The sequence below is a fragment of the Pieris rapae genome, chromosome 10 (genome assembly GCF_905147795.1).
Source record: "Pieris rapae chromosome 10, ilPieRapa1.1, whole genome shotgun sequence".
Taxonomy (NCBI): Eukaryota; Metazoa; Arthropoda; class Insecta; order Lepidoptera; family Pieridae; genus Pieris; species Pieris rapae.
Window position 1 is genome coordinate 4,747,442 of NC_059518.1, and position 22,124 is coordinate 4,769,565.

A 22,124-nucleotide genomic window follows, 5' to 3' on the forward strand; every position below is an offset into this window, starting at 1 on the left:
TCAATAAGGTTCTAGATATTTATATTTTCTTGTAAGGTAACTGACGATGTACTTCTGGTATTAGAGTTGTGTTGTAATAACAATTTTTCGTCGTATATATCTCTCACTAATAACTACCCTATAAAGTTGCCTTATGTAGGTGACAAAAATCGTAAAATCATAACATGTTAAATTGAACTTTATAAAGGAGACATAATCATAATTAACACTTAAAACCCCACAAATCCTGCTTCTTTACAGCCGTCTATAATTATCTTAATGAAAACGAACTTTGTGATTAGGGCCCTTAGCAATCTGATAATTAATGCATTACGTAATAATGACATGCGGGTTTGTCTGTTTGTTTTACGAACGTTAACCCTTTGACGATTGATGAGTTATTTTTAGAACAACGCGTGAGAGATTTTTTGTTTGGTTAATTAAATTCTTATATTGAATTAAAAATTTATTGTTTCATTATGCGAATATGACTTTGTTGGTATGATTTGTATTTCCTTACGTTCTTCGATTGAAATACGTTTATCGAGAAAAGTACTCTCTGATATAAATGGAGGATCCTTCAGTCTTAGCAGTGACTGGCCCGAAGGCTCTGGGAAGAACTGCCCTGCGAAGGACCTAAGGTCGAGAAGATTTATATGATTTCTTAAGCGGTATGAATAGCTTCGTAAGCTCGTTCAGGTTATGACGTCATCGCATTTTATATTACACCAAATATATATGCAATGCTGTAGACGAGGGTTTGCTTAAACACATGAGTCAAAAACCGAACTATACTAAGTAGAATCCGTTTAAAAAATTATAGAGGCCAAAGATCTATATACATAATATAATATAGTTTAGTGGTTAACGTAAACTGCGTATAACGCGTAGGTCGTGCTTTTGATTAGACGAAAAAGATAATTAATTTAAAAAATCTTCATACTTCTAAATGTAATTAAATTCATCCCAACTGGACTAATTATGTTTGTTCGATTAGATTCGAGAATGCTATAGATTTACAATGAAATAAATGTGATTAAGAATTTACAGAACAACGTCTATATAAATAATAAAAAAATACAACTCAACTCAATAGTATTTTAACGAGTTAGTCGTGAATAGTAAAACCTTATTCACATTTACTCTAGTCAAAGACAAGACTAGGAGTAGGTTGACTCAACTGCTCGGCTAATTACATGTTATTCTCACTGATTAAAGCACAGCTTGGGCTTAATGACTGACTCATGTAACGTCACGACATCGTCACTAACTTACACGATACGATTTTTATTAGATTTTCCGCCGAATATAATACTCGTTTGAACTAAAAGATTAATCAAGGCAGAAATAACAAATCTTGAAAATTTGACAATTTATGCTTATTATCATGACAATGTTCACTAAGAAAGTTGTTTTCAAATATACGTATGGATTAAATATACGGTAAAATGGAAATCATATGTAACAATAATTTACAAAATCCAACATTAGGTTTATAGATATTTTATCTCAAAAATTTTTTTTGTATTTAAACATAGAATCGATTTTTGAGTGTACACTCACGCAATACCCCTCACTGTTTATATATATATATATATATTTTATAAATATATTGCTTAAGTAGCGTTTAAAAGGTAAATGCTCCATTAAAAATTGTTATGTGACAGAAATTTCTCCAGCGAGGATTAATTCTACACTGTTAATATAAATAACATAATTAAATATTTGATAGATGTTACAATAAAAAAATGTTACGAAACTTCGCGTTCATATTTGTGCTATGATTTTGTAATATCGTAAAGTGTAAAGCTCCCACACAATCAGTCCATTCTCACAGTAGCATCCTTCTCAATCAGCGAGCCATTGGGGGCGAACGATTTTTATTGTTTTTAAACCAATACGGGTACTTTCCCTAAAAACTACGATTAGATTAATTTTACTATCCCTTAATTAAACTTTATGTTATAAGTAATTTTACGTCGTACGATTTTTTATTGCGAATAGATTGTGTTTTGTGGCTGTTAGCTCTGAAGTCGTAAAATGTAAACGATTTAATGGGTTTGAAGAATTAACGGGATGAGGGCTAATCTGTTGATTTAATGGGATGAATCATACCATACCGCGTACCTTGTGACAGTAGCAGGCATATAGGAAATGTTCCAGAGATTCTGCGAGACATAATTAAGAAAATGAGGAAAGGGGCAAGGACGTTGATCACGAAGCCCGGCCGCCGTTTCCGTTCCACGGCTCCGTTAGAAGCCTATTAGAACAAGCAAATGTTCACAAAACATATACAGGAATTTGATTATCAAATATTAATAAATAATATAACTGATCTGAACTAATTTGACTTTTATGTTATTAAATAATGAAAATGGCAGCCGATACCAACGCCATTGCTCCGACATATTATATATGGCGGTCACCAGTACGTTAAATGTACCTATTTGAGATAATGTTTGCTCTATTTTTTTTTATAAATTAGACATTAATCTTAATACTGCTATACTTTTCCGTAATAACAAAAATAAAAACCCAGTTACTTACTAATATTCACTCTTTAAAAAATTCCGATTCATGTTTTCTATGAAATCGTGTGTCGTGTTATCTTTTATCATAGTAAAATAATGAAAAACCTCGCTTCCCTGGGGCCTGTCAGTCAAACGTTTAACTTGGCAGTTATTAAAGAGACAATGTTTAAACTTGGTCGCGTTTTTAAACTCCCAAGAGGCACTAATGAATGGTCTGTTTTGTCAACTGAATTGAATAATTAAGCTTTAACATAATGTATGAGAAAGATATATATGTATTTAATCTTTCACAAAAAAACATGATGCAAAAGGCTGCCTTATGGCTGCTAAGCAATCACTTCCAGGCAATCTTAATAAAAGATAATACACGAGAATAACTGTGAAATCTTAATATTCACTAATTAAGGCTATTAAGAGCTTTTAACATATACTGTAATTATAGTATATATACAATTATCTATAATGTGGTTAACTTAAATAATTAAATAGGCAACTTTTATTGTATCTATGAGATATATTAATTTCAATTTGGGATACGAATAAGTTGCGTGGACACAGATTATTAACTACGTACGAACACACTTACGAGGGACAATATTTAAAAGTCAAAAGATTTGAATTTAAATGCTACCAGTTCCCAAATCAGAGGCGTAAAGCTGACAAAATTCTTAGATCGCCAAATTTTGTTAATTTATTTAGCCCCTACTACATGAATATTAAAAAAAAGTATCTTCTAAACACATAGACTTGACAATTTTTTTCTTGATTTATACATTAAGCACTAATTGTATTCTAAATTTGAATCTTTTATATGTGCCAGGCGTGCTAGTTTTGATGATCGATCAGTCAGTTTCACTACGCAGTAATTTTTTTTATATAGCACAGAGGGCAAACGGGCAGGCTCACCTGATGTTAAGTGATGCCGCCGCCCATGGACACTCTCAATGCCAGAGGGCTCGCGAGTGCGTTGCCGGCCTTTTAAGAATTGGTACGATCTTTTCTTGAAGGTTATGAGGCCTGAATTGCGAGAATGGATAGAACGGCTGCGTTCTTGTTCGACTTATACAATTATAAACAAAGAGGCTCGATAACATTTACAATTAGCAATAAATAACCTAGGGCTTGTGTTGTATTCGCCGGGGAACGAAAAATATCAATTGGTATGTGCGTGACTTAACCATGGAGGTTGACGCTCTAATGTTTCCTACAAAAGACCTCTTTCTTAGTTAATACGCATGAAACTACTTAAAAATTTCTATGCTGAACGAAACGAAAGAAAGAAAAACAAATCAAAAATGCAAAGTAACAACCAATGGCGAGCTTTAATGGGCGAGCTTTTAAATTAAACAACGCGTGACTTGACCGTACTAAACGTACAACCTACCTTTGAATAATAAACAAATAAATGCATAGCACACTCGTCCGTATTTTATAGTAACAAGGGTTGAAACAGCGTGCTGAAAGTCACTAGTTAGTCAAATTTTTTTGCTTGCATTATATGGTTGGCAAACAAAGTTACCACGAGGGCTTACTTATATTTTGATATATTGCTCATAATAATATGGGTTTCACTTTAAAAATCGCTTTACTTTGTTTATTTAGCTTGAAAATTACCATTTATGGTTTGTTTAGCTGGTTAGTGATGGGTTTAGTTAAGTAGAACATTTTATATACCCATTGTTTATCTTAACTAATTAATAACGATACATTTTGACATTTTTTTAAATTATAGAGCAGAGTTAGTTGTATCCAATGGCTAAGCGTGCTTTCTCTGAGATCGTGCGTTCGAAGCCCGTGCACTCGATTTTTGTCTATGCGATATGTCAACTATCAACAATGTCACTATCGAAATTTCTGAAAGGCCGGCAACTGACTTTAAAGCCCTCTGGCATTGTGAGTGTCTATGCCCATTTTCCCTTATTTAAAAAAGAAGTCCTGATTAATTAGAGGTGACTCTAAACTGTGACTTCTGAAATCAGTTTTTTAATAAGTCTTACGATAACTTATTTTAATTGTAAGACTTAAAGTCGATAAAAATGAATATCGTAATTATAAAGCCACATCATTGTTGGTACATTTTATAAATTATATTGCTAAGGGTAAAATACTATTTTAACTATTTGTAAATAGGGGTAGAATACTTGTATTTGGTTTATGATCATTGGCCGGTTTGTTTTCCCAAGTCGCACGACTCTTTTATGGGTTTCATATTTTTGTACACATTTGCTATTTGACTCACGTTTGAAATCTTAAAAAACCAGCGTAACTTATAACTGTTTCAAAAATGACTAGTTTTAGTAGGTACATTGTCATTCTATATTTTACTCCTATAAGGGGCTTTTATAATAACTCTTATTTAGTACTATCTACTACAAAATTATTATTATATATATTCACATTTCACCATTCGTTGCTTTCAAGATATTTTAGTGATAAGGATTGTACTGTAGAATATATATCAAATTATACACGTATTAATGTGCTATAACAAAAACAGTAAGATTTTATCACACTAAGTAATGTATCCCTATTAAGACATATTTGATACAAAAACTGTAAAGCTAACAAAATTACTTTATATCTACAATTGCCGCGCCCTACTTTATTACTCTTAATAACCAAGATGACTCTATCAACCCCCCAAATTTTGTTTACCTAATAGAATAACGAGCTATCGTATAATAAATTGGTAGATTTCCATACTCGATAGCCGTCCGTTTATCATTTTAATACGAGAAAGTGCTCGTGACGTCATTAAGCTCGAAGCCAATATTACATTCGATTCGAATATTAACTTTATTTCGTTGTAATAAGGATGCTACGAACGCAAGTGTATCGTTGTTCGTGGAACTTAAAAGGGCAGAAGATTGACAGTACGTTATTAAATTGTGATACAAATGACACAGGCGAGCGATGATTAGTAATTTTATAACGTTGTTAGTTTGGAATTATGGGAGGGTAAATAAACTACCGATTTTTATGTCTTTATTAACATTTGCATATTTCATGTGTATATTAAGCTATTTAGCTGGAAATTACAGCAAATATGCAAGTAAATATGAGCTATTAGTTCGCTCTATTCTAGAAGGCTTCTGATTACTACGGCTGGCACCAGCTGGTTCCACAAACAGATTGTGCGCAGCAAAAGTGCATTAAAAAGCGCAGTGATGTGGCGGCATCGAGATGGAGAGGATGCTATTTGTATTTTGCGGCGACGCGGACGTCCGAAAGCTTAGAATAAAATGAAACTCTAAGTTAAACAATTTTTACTTGTTGTAATAGTATAAGCTATGGTTGTCGTCAGCAAGGTGGAACGCAAGGCAGATCGACAACTCGCTGGTGTGACTAGGTCACGATTCTCACGGGTCTCCCAATAACAGCTCCTATGACTTAATGTTCTATAACCCCTAGATGGGGCAGAAAGCGTCGACAGTGATTCCCCATCGCGTTTGGTCTTAAGCCTTGTTCTTAACCTCGCTCCCAGTCTTTCCGGCTCTCTATGCCTCGCCTGTGATTGTACACCGCTAGTTTTGATTGGGACAACCACGCTTCCATTTTCTCTTAATAAAGAATACGACTGAGAAGAAGAATGTAACTGTCAGCACCTGGTTATGTGTGTACCTACCAAACATAAGATGTTCCGAGTGGACCTGCCTTTTATTGGGTTAATTAATTATTTTTTATAATAAAAACATCATGTTTTATTCTACTGTAGCTTTTTTCCGTGAAACATACAAAAGCAGCTGCGAAACCGATAAGAAATTGCTTCCAATGTGATCACTTAGCCCCATCGTTGATTAGTGGAAATCTCGAATAGCAAACACCTGAGGCCAAATTGTATTAGAGTTTCCGTCGATATCTTAGGTAATTTTATGTGATTTTCACCATGGAGGGAAAATACTTCCACTTAAGGATGGAAACTCGGAGAACGACGGAAAGGGGGTTAAAAAGTTGCCACACCTGCTTGAAAAGTACTTACTTCGCTGGTGCACCGTTCCATCCGTGACATTTGGCATCCAAGATTACAGAACATTATTTTTCAGCATTAAAAAAAGTATAATAACACGTTTCTAACAAAATTTGTATTACTTATATATTTAATAATAATAATTCTTGTAATTATTAATATGATCCATTTGTTATAAATAAAAAAAATTCGATATGAAATATTAATTCATTTCAAGAGATAGCAATTTCGAATAACTTTCTTTAATTAAATAGATTATCTAGTAGTTTTCATTGAGTTTGCAGATTGAGAGGTTTGCTTAGGACAGAGTGATATGACGTGCCATCAGTTAATGAGGAAGGAACGAACCTCGACCGGGATGCCGATAATTACGCCAATCATTAATGCGGCCATAACAAATCCCCGGGAAGCTTTAATCAGGACGCGACGTAAGAACAATTATACTGTCATATCATTGGTCACCTATGGCGCAGTGGTTATTCTCTAAATGTTTAATATAATAAAAAAATACGTTTATTATGGAACATAAATGTCATTAAATTCGAACCTGTAGGCATCCCTACTCATCGGCAAAGAAGACAGAGGGTGTAGGCCGAGAGAAAAAACAGCCGTAAAAACTCTCGGTACTCTTTGAAAATAAAACACATAGTATTAGAACGTTAATATTTAATTTTAACTCTTTGGTATTTTTAGTAACAAAGTTCGAAGTTACTAAAAAAACGAAAACAGTAGATGACAAAATCTAATCGGAAACACGTTTATCTTCAGGAAAAAAGTCTTCGATGGGCCAAAGAAGCGAGGCAAGCAATTCAGATCCAATACTACAAAGCGTTATGTGTTTGTTCAAGTAAATACAAACAACTTTCTGATTTAATATAAATCATTTTATACACAAATCCACTAGAACCGTTTATTCTAGCCTATTTTTAAAGTTGAATAGGTTATTGTTAATATACACATACAATGTTCTATAATTCCATAACAATATTAAATATCTGTTTTCATACAGTTTCAGAAAAAGTGGCGTATTGCAGGGACGTATAGCGTTCGGGATGTTGGCTATTGCATACTCGCCTTTTTCTTTACCTTATCCGAACTCGTGCGTTTTCTTTCCCATCTGTCAAAATAATGTCTAATAAAAAGAAAAACCAACCACGAAGTTTTTATGATTCATACAAATATTTCTCAAAAGAAACTACTAATTTGTTTCAATATCAAAACTAATGATTTGATTCAGTGAGGTTTGGTTTCATTTCATTTCATCTCACTTTTCGTCTCAAATAGTAAATATGCATAATTGTTCCGACTGTCTCAACTGTAACCTTCATAATGTAATAAAAAATAATAATTATATTATTTAAAAGATATTGAATAGAACCGGCAGATTGCTAACGTAGAACGGGAAAATTTAAACGACAAATGATATTTACGACTTTTTATTTCAATTTCCAAATAAATATAGGAGTGAATACATATTTTCTTATGCAACTGTTGGAAGGGCAGCATACAACCCAATATTTAATGCTCGTTGTCCTCTTATGAGACGAACGTACCCTTGTTCAGCCCAATTAAGGCCCCAAGAGTTCTTAATTATCCAGAAATCAGATTCACCTTCTGAAATAAAATTGTATACGTCTAAATTAATGTTCTCTTACTCAACAGCGGCCAGTCCCTAATTTAAAATAGTCCTGTTGCTGTCAAACAGGTGCACACCACCGGAAATATTGTAATTTGAAAACATGAACATTTCAAATCCCACTCAGAATTTAAATTCGAAGCGTGTTCGAATCTGGTCATCCTGGTCGACAATGTATCTTCACCATATTCAGTATATCATGATCACTACCTATTAAGGGATGATCACCGACGTTTTTTTTTTTTTTTTTTAAGAACAGGGGGCAAACGGGCAGGAGGCTCACCTGATGTTAAGTGATACCGCCACCCATGGACACCCTCAATGCCAGAGGGTTCGCGAGTGCGTTGCCGGCCTTTTAAGAATTGGTACGCTCTTTTCTTGAAGGACCCTAAGTCGAATTGGTTCGGAAATACTTCAGTTGGCAGCTGGTTCCACAGAGTGTTGGTGCGCGGCAAAAACTGCCTAGAAAAACGCGCAGTTGTGGAACGGCGGACGTCGAGGTGATACGTGTCTATAAATTAACTAGGCGCACGATTTGGCTCACTTCGTTAGGGAGTTCATTCTTCGTCTTCGTTCATCTCTCACGTCTCCTAAATTATATCTATCTATATATATAAAATTCAGTTACCACACGCTTCCAAATGGCTCGACAGAATCTTATGAAATTTATTATGCGTATTCAGTAGATCTGCGAAACTACTATCTATTTCAAACCCCTAAGCGTTAAGGGGTGTCCTTAAGAATTTTTTTTAATATTTTGACAATTTTTTTTGTTTTTATTTTTTATGGTACAACATACAAAAATACAACCCTTAATTTTCACCCGTCTACGATTAACCCCCAATTTTTTTTTATAGTTAAGTACTTTGAGGGTTGTTAGGGTAGCGTAGTAAAATGTTCCATATTGGTGTATACTAAAAAAGCAGACTAGACATTAAAGAGAAATGGAGTTCGCGGAGCAGCTAATGTAGTATAAAATATCTTATAAAAATAATTTCGATTGCTACATATTATATGTATTTGAAAAATATTATACTTATATTACCTTTTCCATAACCAACAAGCAGAACAGCGTGGTTATTGTGGGGGCAAGATGTTGTAGGGGTAAAAATTCTACTTCCTCTCCTTTTTGTAACTTCGTCGTTAACGCAAATACCTGAAACATTTAGAAGTTTTTTTTTATAGAACAGCGGGCAAACGGGCAGGAGGCTCACCTGATATTAAGTGATACCGCCGCCCATGGACACTCTCAATGCCAGAGGGCTCGCGAGTGTGTTGCCGGCCTTTCAAGAATTGGTACGCTCTTTTCTTGAAGGACCCTAAGTCGAATTGGTTCGAAAGTTATACCAAAAACCAGCTGCATTGTTCGGAGCATAGACTATTTAACAAAGGTAAGTAAAATACGTAGTTATGAGATGTCTCTAATATTAATAGTGAAATAGACAGGAGTGTCTAGATTAAATACTAGATGAATCGTATGCTTATATAGTTCTTTTTACATACTAATAGATAGTGGTCCGTAATTAGCCAATGCATCTTGCAAGCTATATTCATCATTAACTTGAAGTTGACTCCCTCCAGTGACTGTTACGGCAATTTTACTTTTGTCAGTTCTGCATTGATTTTTTCTGCCCTCATAGGGATAGTCTGCTTCTCTCATTGATCCACCCTGTCCGGCTAAATTTCTGAAAAGGGTATATCAATCAATTAATGGACAGTGTAAACTCAGTGTCTATCTCAGTCTAAATATCCATATAACGGAAACTCTCTAAAGCGTCGAAATCAATTAGCTTTGGTTAGTTTAACTTGTCTTCAATACAATCTACATAATATAATACCCTGTCTCAATAACAGCAACAATTAAGAAATGAAGTACTTTTCAAGTTGCTAAAATTAGTCAAAACTAAGCAGCTGAGTACTTACGTTCTATTGTCGCTTCATTATCCTACCTCACAATATACTTGACTGTCGGCATCATGCATACAAACTTACAAGAAATTTATCTTTTGTTTACAAATTGGGATTTTACGCACGTGAAGACTGTCGTTAAGCATGACAAATAAGTAGAAGTCATCGATTATCTCTACGTTTTTATCTCCATTTAACGAAAACTCTCTATAACGCCATAAAAGACAGTCTCTTCAGTTTTGTTATATAAAGAACATAGAATATGAATGAATGAATATGCTGCTCTTCAGTACGATTTACAACACATTTAAAGATTTTATATAACTATGACACGCGATTATACAAGACGTTAAGCAATCCAGTAGCCAAAGAATAATATAACGCCATTATGGTAATACCCCTATATACCTACCACCTAATAATGTGTACTTACTGAAAAACTTCATGTGGTATACCTCCCGTTTTACAATTTTGAGCTGAGCTGCAATCAAATGCTTGCTGATTTGAAAGGCTAAATGCTGTGGTGCCGTGTGCTTTAGCATATTGTCCTTCGATACTTCCTTTTATATAAAAATAAATGGCATTTAAATCAGCAGTAATGATGACTTTATGACATAATAATAGCGTCAGTTATTAATCTTAATATATATAAATCTCCTGACACGATGTTTGTCCGCGATGGACGCCTAAACTACTAAACCGATTTTAAATTGAATTGGCACACCGTGAGCAGCCTGGTTCATCTTAAGTGATAGGATCGCTTAGCTCTTTAATTATAGTCACAACATTATATTATTGCAAATACTTGTTTATTATTTGATACAATTCTAACAGATGGCGCTATATTAAAAGTACCAACGTTTCACAAAAAAAAACGAAAACCTTAGCCACAGCAACGCTTGGCCGAGTCTGCTAGTTGGTTTATAAAATAAATACCTACCTACGGCGCTGAAGGCAAAACATGACCCACACTGCAACTGATGCTTGACTTCAGTCACATAGCCCTGATTACGCCAATCTATTTCTGTTGGAAGCTGAATCCCACTGGGCTTATACTCGATAACATTGTCCGATGTAAAGTTACCATTAAATCCCAAATAGCACTCCGAAATCTCTTCAAAGGTCAAATCTGTGAAATGATTGATGCCATATGAGTTTTGACTGCTCTTTTCATTATATTCGTTAATTTTTCTTAAATTTTCTTTGAATATTTCATAACGAGTCGAGCTAGATTCCTTGTTATATTTTTGAAGGAATTGCTTGTAGATTTGAGGAGCTTGGTCTAAGTCATGGTAATCCTGATCCAACAAAGTATATTGTGAAGTAAGTACTTCAGTCACAATTAACACAAGACAGAAAAAGCGAAACATTGTCTGGTATGATACAAATGGTAGAATAAACTCTGATTATATAGTAGTTGTTATCAAATAAAATTCCAAATATGAATAATAATGAAATTTCTTAATAAAATACATAAAAATTTCTAAATGGTTATTGATTGAAGGATAAATACCGACTCGATAACGCACAACAAAAAACAATTAAACGTTCTTTAACTCGCCCTACATAACAATTATTTGTATAAAATGTTGATAAGAATTGTAAGAATTACACATATTATTATCTTAATTTTGAAAGTCCATAACAAAAAAAGGTGTGCAATTAATAGAAGTATAGCTTAGCCAGTTAAATAAAGAAATCACCTCAGTCCGGAGAACTTTTGGAACTTTTTATTTACAACAAAACGAACTATTTCTCGGAAACAAATTCTGAAGAAAGGACTTCTTATCCTTCCTTACGAGAATTGTTATCAATATGGCATTTCAATTTGCAAGTCTATGATTAGGTATACTTGGTGTTTCTATAATCATAGTTAATTTAGCGCTCCCAGCGCAGGATTTATTTTTGAAGTGAAATTTCTTTAGGCGCATGAGGGTAAATTTTTACGAATAAAACGTCACTAAGATATGCAGCGTTTTTGTGGAAGAATAAGGAGACAGCGATTGAGATAAAGTGAGAATATCTGTGATCATATACTGGTACATGATCAACTTTTGGGGCTTATATAACATTAGTAATAATTCACTAGAATTGTCACTTCTGACATGTGTACTTTGTACGCATGTACTTTTTTTATATTTTAGGCTTTAGTGTAGTTACTATACACCGATAAGAAATATTTAATGATCTTTTAGCCGGTGATTCATTATGATGGGTATCAGTATGTTTTTTATTGGGTTCCTCTTGGATAATTAAGTTCAGGATATTTTTTTTGCTACCAGAAAAAACGTATTTATTGCAAGACCCATAATATAATAAAATAAAGGTAATCAATATCTATCTCGATTAACATAGATTCGAAAAACCTTTAATTATCGATATATACCCTGGATTAAAGGCTATTATCGTGGACGCGGCGATACAAATTTCCTAGTGAGGAGAACCATAATCAAAGTTGATTTGATGCTAATCATGACATAACGCTGTAATATCGGTTATAGAGAAAGTAACTGCGTCAGCACCAATACTACTTAAATATAGTTTATTTGTAGTAAGTACTTAGAAAAAATAGTTTCAGTTACGAACCACGAATTTTTTGTCAAATCTCAAAACTTTATATCTTGCAAAAGATGTGATGCACGGGCTTATAGTACTTACTTTTAATTTATCTTAAATGTTTTAGCTAACTAAGAGCTGCAAATGCGCAACAGGGAACTCCACCTGCCTTGATCTTTGAGATCCATTGTAGCCATTTTGACGATTGTCCAAGCTACTTGGCTCCCTACGGAATATAAACCTCGTTTCTCACCTGGCTGCAGGTAAGTATAGCACTCATAGAGATGGGTGCCTACAACAGTGAGGTATATAATATCAAATATTGACGGTTTTAACTTACTACATGTAACTAACATGAGAAGGTAAAAATTAAAAATAAATTATTTGTTAATTAATTAATTACTATTAATTGCAGGCTTGATGGCAGAGGTTGTTTTTATGAGTTCATGATATTGAAATCAGCTTATAAAAAATTGTTTCATCTAAATAACAGATGAGGGTATATTTTTCTAATCCCGGATCTTAGACTGTCGGTGTTCCCCATACTGGAATTACCTCTTAAACCCAAAATAATTTTTCACTCTTCAGGAGTCGAATCATTGACAAAACCTAAATTAATGAGAAGACATAGCTTTAAATGTAGAACGTAAAGTAAGCAAATCATTGTAAATATTGTTTATTTAATTTAGATTTATTGTGGTCGCTTATTAATTGGATTTTGCATTAAAAAAACAGTAGGCATTTTCACAAATAACTGACATAAGTTATGTTGAAGATTGCATGATAGCATAAATTAATGTTCAATATATATTTTAGTATTCACTGTTGATAAGCAAAAACATCTTTAAACTAAATTCATATTGTTAATAGTATGAATAATGTGAATATGTGGCCTTATCGGAATTTGGTGTGTACATAATTGGCTATGTGTTAATTACATGTTACTACGTGGTTGGTTGTCGTTCTCTTACGCCCAAACCCAATAACCTATCTCAATCTTTTTTTGACCATCTGAAATAAACATCTAAATCCAAATGTAAAAAGTGTGCCAATAACCAATCGACGGATTGTAATAGCCAACTGTCGATATAAGCTAGCCATGGTAGGTCGGATCGGTATCTGTGAATAGAGCTTTGTATGAAAATGACAGTTCAACTGTGCCAACTTCCCATCTTAATTTTTTTTATATTGTTTGACGGGTGAAACAATGTGCAAAAAAATTATGTACAAACAACAAAACTAAACTAAAATGGCACGACAAAAAAGGGAAAAGATTGCATTCTATCCGTCGCCAAAAATGGATTGTCTTCATAGGGTTTGGTTATTGGGATGCAGATAGGAGATCGATCGACTGTAACGATCTGATAATAACCCACTTACTTACTTACTTTACTAACAGCTCCCGTCGTCATACACCTTACTTTTGGAATCTCATGGCAATCTATTAAGACGGTTACACATACAAACTTTACACTGCCACAAGGACCAAACTATTTGAATTTGTTTAGATTTTCAATAATTTTAACTATTTATTACTTTGTAGGTTAAGAAATTTGTAAATTGTTCTTTGTATTTCAAAATGTATTTTTGATTGTAAACATGAAACATTTTATTTATATATTTTATGAACTAACCCCGAAATACATATAAACTGTCTTAATAAAATTAGTTGTAACTATGCGAAAAATTCCTAACTCATTTCTTAATCGCGAAATCGCCGAGGAAAGATCAACTTTTAATTAAACGTAAAAATCGACTTCACTGCTGATTTTAATTCATATAAGGTATCTAATTATAAATTAACAGTTTTGAGTGTCGAATTTTAGTTCCAAAAGTAAACAATCTCACTCGAGCGGCGCTTTTGTCACGCTTATTGTTAATTAGAATACCAATTCGTCAAATTACTCTTTAACGAGTGATTTGAGAATCAGAATCGACGGAATCCACAGCAAGAGTTGCAGAAAATCGATTCGCATGAGATGCTGATGAGTTAAGGTTCCTAAATTAAATCGATTTTTGTTCCTACGAGGATCTCACAAGTGATAACAGTTATAGCCAAAAAAAACAGTCGTAACTTAAAATATCGGTTCGTTTTTAAAATTTTGACATTTGTCACACACATTTTGACATTTTTTGTATCTTGGATTGAAACCTAAAGTGTCTTAACATTTTAAAATTTTTAAAGGTTCACAACTTTGTCACATCAATATAAAAATCAATGTATTGCTGCTTATTGATTCTTTTAAAAAGTTAAAATATCAAAATAACAAATAAAAAACTGTGTAATTAAATTATTTATAAATTTATTTAAAGGAATTTATAATTAAGTTTGTTATGGATGAGCTGGGGACCCTGACACAGGTATTTTTTACTTAAAAGGGTTCCCAAATCTTACACACTGTAATGCTAATGTTTACTTAAAATGAATAAACACATTTTTTTAAAATTATTTATTATAAATTTGGTTTTCTTTCGTAATGAATATACATAAAAATACTTATTTATTATTCAACATCAGCCAAAAAAGCAATATTTCCAATACCACATGCACCAACTCCTCTGATCAGGCGCATGTAGCCATGATCACCCCATTTGTCGCCCCAAGAGTTTTTAATAATCCAGTAATCTTTATTGTTCTCTGTAATAACATGTTATTATAAAAATGTTTAATTTATACATGAAGAGTTGTACGTTTATAAATTCGATGAGTATATTTATGTCGATGTAGATTTTTTTATAGAACAGGGGGCAAACGGGCAGGAGGCTCACCTGATGTTAAGTGATACCATCGCCCATGGACACTCTCAATGCCCGAGTGCGTTGCCGGCCTTTTAAGAATTTATGGTATGCGCGGCCGCGGAGCAGGCTGAAAATAATGTGACAAATACAAGAATCCTTCTCCCAACATTGATTTGTTTCCTTTGGACTACTTTGAAGTCCTTGCTCAGTTTCAAGTGTTAATTAAAGAATTTAGTACCAGTAATAATTACAACAGGTGTTTTCATCCTTCAACGTAGAGGTAGCAATACAGTAAGGAAATGGTGGCAGCAAAAAGGTAAGTTTCCACAATATGCATTTTGTGTTCTATTTATTATTAAATTATTCACAGCTTCAGTTATAATAATGGAATTCGTGAATTATTTAAAAGTATTCATATGAGGTGTATCATCCTAATGATATTACAGTGTCATGGAATCCTCCTCCGCCTGGCTTCAGATTACCGTTTTTATGATAAATCTTTTTGAGGCAAGTAGGCAAACACGATAATATTGGAGAAAAATAACACATACTTATTTACCTAACAATGCCTTACCAACATATCTATACTATGTTTATTGAATGCTCATATGTATTCCTCAGCACTCGGTTAAATAATTTCTGTCTATATATTTACCTGTTCCATATCCTACTACTATCACAGCATGATTAAGATCGTCTGTTCCGCTTGATTCACAATAGGCTCCATCATAAATCTCATCAGTAACCTTTGCCGCCATTTCTGGAGTAAACCTTACAGCTGAAATAATAACATTGTTTAGTAAATAATGTTGTTGTCTGCATATGGATCATTTTACAATTATTTATAAGTTTAATATTTCAAGTATAAAAGTTAGGGGACATATTAAACGGTAAAAGAATATGGAAATACATTGTAAAACCTATAGTCTTTGGTTTTGGTGATAGCTATATATATAGTCGGATTTTCTTAATTAGTTTCCCTAATAATACTTGTGATGTTAGTTATAGAAACAAACACCATTTCTATTAACTGTGGATAAGATTTTAATGAGACTATTTTTAAGATATTTGAATTTGTGTAGCTTACCAACTGATAATGGTCCCAAATGCGCAACTGCGTCTTTCATCTCGTCCTCGTCTTCCAGCATTAACTGTGTACCACCGTAAACTTTAACTTCAATTTCTTCTTCATCAGTTTTACATTTGCCTTGAACGCTTTCGTACGGATAATCTGTATCTCTCATCGAACCACCTTGTTCAGAAAGTGTTCTGAAATGAGTGGCTTGTCTTACTTAGTTATGTATGGATACGTTATTTGTGATGGCGTAAAATTGCATTCATGGATTATCTTACATATCTATATGTATCTAGTGAACAATATTATTAATCGCGTAAAGTGAGTTTTGGCAAACCAAATTTGTATTTATAGATATTATCAGTTGGAAAAATTATGTAACCTAATGTGTGATTTCCAATATTCCAAAATATCATTTAAGCTATTTCTAGACATACGCAAAAACTGCAAATAAACAGTTTTTAATTATTAATTATCTTACTCAAAAACGTGTAAAGGGTCTCCTCCTTTACAGCCGAAGTCCAAATAATCGCAGTCGAGAGCTTGTTGTACAGACAGATTTAAAGCTGAAATGTTGTGCTTCATAGCGTGACGACTTTCAATATGACCTGAAAACATAAGAGTTTTTTTTAATAGATACAAACTCATAACCATGAGTAAAACTACAAAAAGATTTTCCTTGACAATGTTTAAATGCAAGTATTTTACCAAATACACCCCTTAACTTTGAATAAAGATGAATCATATGAGCTTTACTGAGCTTTAGAGGAAGCTGTTCATTGATGTTTCCAAATCTTTCTTACCAACTGCACTAAACGCATAGCATGATCCACATCGATGAAATTGTGATTGATGCTTTACCGACGAAACGTAACCAAAACCTCTCCAATCCAAATTTTCAGGAGCTCCACCTTTGGATTCATATTCTTTTGCATCAACCCCAGTGCGCGAGCTTAAAATTTGATTAAGCCCAAGGTATGTCTGAGAAAACTCCTCCTCAGTGTAATCTGCGAAAACATTCAAATAATATTTTCTATTTTCTTCTTCGTTCCACTGGTTTATTTTTAACAAATTATCTTTCAGCACATTTAATCGCTTTCTGTATTCAGATTCATCGTAAAATTTATCATAATATTCAAGAAACTGTTTGAATATTTCCTCAGATTCATCAATGTCGTAATAATTTTGTTTAAGTAAATGAAACTTTTCACAGAAAATTTTAGACGTCGAAACCAATAACAGGAGTAAAATAGAATACATCGTGGTAAAATAATGATATATGATAAGAATATTGAGACATATTTATATATAACTCTTTGTTATTTAAGTAATGCCAGTAACATTTTAATGTTCACGTTGACGTAAAATAGACCAACTTATGACGTTGCTAAATAAAACAATCACTTGGAAATATAGTACAATGCGTAGTGCATTTAAATGCTACAAAATTATTTAAATATGTAAGTATTATTAAGATACGGTGCAAGGAATAGTGCAGTCGCTGTAGTACCAGTATTGTGTTTACAATATTATGTTTTAAAAAATGCCCTGTTACTTCACACAGGTTACTTGAAAGAAGTACTGTATGTACATAAATATAATCCCGTCAAAAATTTCTATTTTACAGCTTCTCCTTCGACATAGGCCTCCTCTAAGAGCTTCCACTCTTCTCAGTTGCTAGCTTTACGCAGCCACATATGGCTTCTTATATCATCTTCCCATCTTTTTATTTGTCTTCCTAGTTTTCTTTTGTAATAGCTTAGAAGCCATTGCGTCGCTTTTTTCTTCCATTTACTGAATTATGTTTCTTAACAAGATAGTTTATTTTCATTTAAAATATCATTATCGTACACACTATCTTAAAAAAAACTTAAAATGCTGAAAACCTAATACGTCCAATCATTTTAATTGTCATACAAAAAATTTGTTACCCATATTTATGCGTCAAGCGAATCTCCTAATTTTCCCTAAACAATATAGCACACGAAAAAAATTAACAAAAGACCCGTATCTGTGATAATAAAATGGTCATACATTCTTGGACCACAACAAAATGCCAGAAGCGATGCGAAACTTAAATTGGAAATCTTTGAGATTCAAATCGCCACAATGATGTTAAAATTGTAGCCAGTTGGATTTCAAAGGAGTTCAGTTCATTGTACAAAGTAAATTGCTCTTTACAACTTCACCTTTAAGGCCACCTTTGGTAACACCAAGTGATGCCGACCAGTTCGTTAGGCTTTCTTGCTATTCCCTGGTACTACTTTATGATTCGTTCATGTACAATTTGACGGTATAATCTAATATATTATATTAATTATATTAACATATATCATAATTAATAAATATTAATAATGGTATATATGTTACTCGTAAATGGGTGAGCCATACTGCTCAAATGAACAATGGCAGATGGACAAAGAGGGTAACAAAGTGGAAAGGGCTACCAGGAATAAAGAAAACAAGGTCGCCCTCAGCGCGGTGGCCTGATGAGCTTAAGGAAGTTGGTGGAGAGTATTGGGAGGAAAGTGCTCAAAACACAAAGAAATGGACCCAATTGGAGGAGGCCTATACTCAATAAGAGGTCCTTGACAAAGGAAATATAATAAAAAAAAATTATACACACATTTTTTATTTTTTTATATATTTATTATTATATTATGTTATTTGTAAGTTGCTCGTTTTACTCTTCGTGTTGCAGCTATCACAGTGGTGTTCGATATTATATATAATATATATATAATATCGAATCGAATATCTTCGAATCCGAACTAATTCTACATCTGCGTTCTATAACATAAAAAAATATTAAAGAAACTTATCAGAAATTCATAGAAATAAACACTTAGGTAATGGAAATCGTATTCAAGAGGTGATGTAAAAAGTAAAGCGGGTTGTGAACGACACCCGAGGGAGACAGAATCGGTTATTTGAGCGGCGACTGCCTTCCTCTATAGTCTATGGGCTGTACATAGAGTACACATGTGGAAAAACCAAGGGGAACTAAAGTATTGTATGATTAAAAAAGGTAATATATAATGTAAAGTTGTTCAATATAAATATATTACATTAATATATATTAATTTCGGTTTCGCGCGTAAAGTAAAATTCTGATTGTTAGACAATATTTAATAAGTGTAGTATTTAGCAAGAAGCCTACTTAAGTACTTAGATTTATTTAAGTTATAACAGGTGACTGCTTTTTTAAGTAACTAATCGTTAGCAAATATGTAAATTTCAAAGTTGCATTGCTCCTATTTGACATACAATTTATGATTTCATGTAATTTGATGAAATATCTACAGAGTTTATTTATAGAATTAAGATTTTTTATGTTTGGACAACAGTAGGAAAACTGACCAGTAGTATGTATATGATTTAAGTCGCAGGCTTACAATATAAATGGCTCTGAAAGAATTCTCGTTTTTTATCGTCAACACGCAATCGGCAAAAGCCGCGACCCTTATATTTAATTCAAAATGTTAGTCTCTTTAAGCATTCACTCAATCCTCATTAAAAAAAGAAAGAAATCCCCAACTTGGTCGTTTTACTTGGTAAAGCTGTTAAATATTAGCAAAAATTTAATGTTCCCTTATTGAAAATAATGCAATAAAAATGAAAAATATATAAAATAAAATATAAAAAAATAGTAATAAAAAATATATATAAATGTATGGCGCTAACTATATTAATATTTAGTTTACCATGTAAATATTTTTGTAAATACCGTAAGTGATATAAAAACATAGTATCAATTCTCGTTAAAATTATATACAAGTTATCTACAGTGAAAATAGTGTTCTACGACAAAATATCACAGGTTAAAGCGAAAGATTAAAACGCTCACAAAGATTACCCCTGAATAATACGCTCGTAAATATTCTAAACAATCCACGAAGCGATTTGGCGAAGATTAAATTTCTTATACATAAGAATTGCTTCTCTATTGCGGGATTATGTAGGCGACTAGGATTACATTTCGCTTATAAAAAAAGGTTTTCATATTATTACATAGGTTGTGTGTAGGATAGATGGCGCCATACAAAATTAACTAACTTATAAATCCAACTAGTCTAACCTCAAACGTGACTGATTTTTTTAAATTTTAACGTAAAAGGGATTCATAGACTATTTTTGTTTTGTCAACTTTTATATAACCTAGACCAACTTTTGTATATTTTTATTCGAATAATAAAAAATAAACGGCGCGTATGCGGCCGTCCAAATATACCTAAAAAATATATATGTATGTAATATGTATCATTACCGAGTCCTTGGACGTAAGAAAATACATTAATGCGCGGCGTCGGCGCACCGAAAAAGTCGACACCATCCATAAATAACAATAGAAAAATATTATTTGTATATATTATTAGTATGATTATTAATAATTACTAAACCTATATATGTTGCTTTTCGATTACACTAGAGTTTCATATACCATTCGACATACATACCTACTATAGATATAAAAAAAAATAATAATAATGTAATTAATACATGGTAAGTTGGTGATTTTACTATATAGGAGACTGCTTTCTATCAAAACAGAACAGTTAGAGTCAGCCTACCCAAACTCACGGAGTATAAACGTCCAATCATAAATCCTCTTTGAAAAAAGCGTAAAAATGTACCAAAGTCCCAAATAAGCAAACGGACACAGAGAACCGGAACATACAATTTTCCTTATGGTTTTAATTAAGCCGCGTACTAACCTGCGCCATTTTTGCAGTCCCGCACCACTCGTGCAGATTGATTAAAAGTCTATGGCCCATGCTTTATGACGCGTTCCCATTGTTCCGTTATCCATTTTTGGCACTAAGGCAAGATTTTAATTTCTTGTCTATATAAATAAAAATAAACATTGCCTTTATTTCGGACAAGTTCCATATTTCTTAAACACAATAGATTATTAGCAAAGCTGTGTACCAACGCATTATAGTTTTATTTCACTTATAAGCTCCTTGCAAGGTGTGTTCCGTCCATCTCCACGTTTCCTTTTGTAACTCGTTGTATGCCCTCGCAAAAAAAAAAACACAAGAAACTGAATAATATTTCATTAGAACTACCTAATCTACTTAAAAACAGTTATCTGATTGCCCTTTTCATTCGTGAAACGGATTGATACGACGGTAATATTTTTAATACGATGGCTCCTTGTAAATGAATGAAACCAACGAACCTGTTATGAATTGGCATGGTTGGAATTTCATTTTCTAAATATTGTTACTATCCTATTCATTGTTTTCCTGTAATGGCGTAAGGATATTTCAATTCAGCAAGTCATTTTTTTTGTTTCTTTTTGTGTCATAATATTTTTGATAATTTAGTTTTTATCTTAGTTAAAAAAGTGCTTTATTTTGCCTGAATACAAATATAAAGAATAAAAATATTTTATGGCTATGTTCTTGGTGTATTTGTTTGTTATTATATGTATTTTGTGTTAGCTGTAGGAGTACTATATAAATAAATAAATAAATATTGAATACTAAGCTAATTTTTGTCCTCTTCTAAATTTATACATTCATTTATATAAAAAATAATATAAAATAGTTAAAACTAATCATGCATAGAATAGAGTCTTAACCTAATCTCTATATAAAACGACAACACATTGATTTTCTTTGATTTATATTTTTAGTCGTAACGTAAAACAATGGACTCGTACCCAACCCTTGTAGCGACCAAGCAGCAACTAATTTATGGGTGAGGTGCGCGCTCCAGCCGATAGTT

The 22,124-nt window shown here is 32.9% G+C and overlaps 2 protein-coding genes across 2 annotated transcripts; both read right to left on the minus strand.

Annotated features, from left to right (window-relative positions):
* Positions 1-7,897: 7,897 nt before the first annotated feature.
* On the minus strand, positions 7,898-11,391 carry LOC111004481 (zingipain-2). Its single transcript, XM_022275520.2, has 5 exons — positions 10,962-11,391; positions 10,455-10,581; positions 9,617-9,798; positions 9,159-9,269; positions 7,898-8,091 (listed from the first exon to the last, which is right to left on the minus strand). The coding sequence occupies exons 1-5, from the start codon at positions 11,389-11,391 to the stop codon at positions 7,958-7,960; spliced, it is 984 nt and encodes a 327-aa protein (XP_022131212.1). The 3' UTR covers positions 7,898-7,957.
* Positions 11,392-15,020: 3,629 nt separating this feature from the next.
* Positions 15,021-17,650, minus strand: LOC111004480 (pro-cathepsin H-like). The gene is made up of 5 exons (XM_022275519.2): positions 17,195-17,650; positions 16,873-16,999; positions 16,404-16,585; positions 15,972-16,094; positions 15,021-15,215 (listed from the first exon to the last, which is right to left on the minus strand). The coding sequence occupies exons 2-5, from the start codon at positions 16,974-16,976 to the stop codon at positions 15,082-15,084; spliced, it is 543 nt and encodes a 180-aa protein (XP_022131211.2). The 5' UTR covers positions 16,977-16,999; positions 17,195-17,650; the 3' UTR covers positions 15,021-15,081.
* Between the last annotated feature and the right edge of the window lie 4,474 nt (positions 17,651-22,124).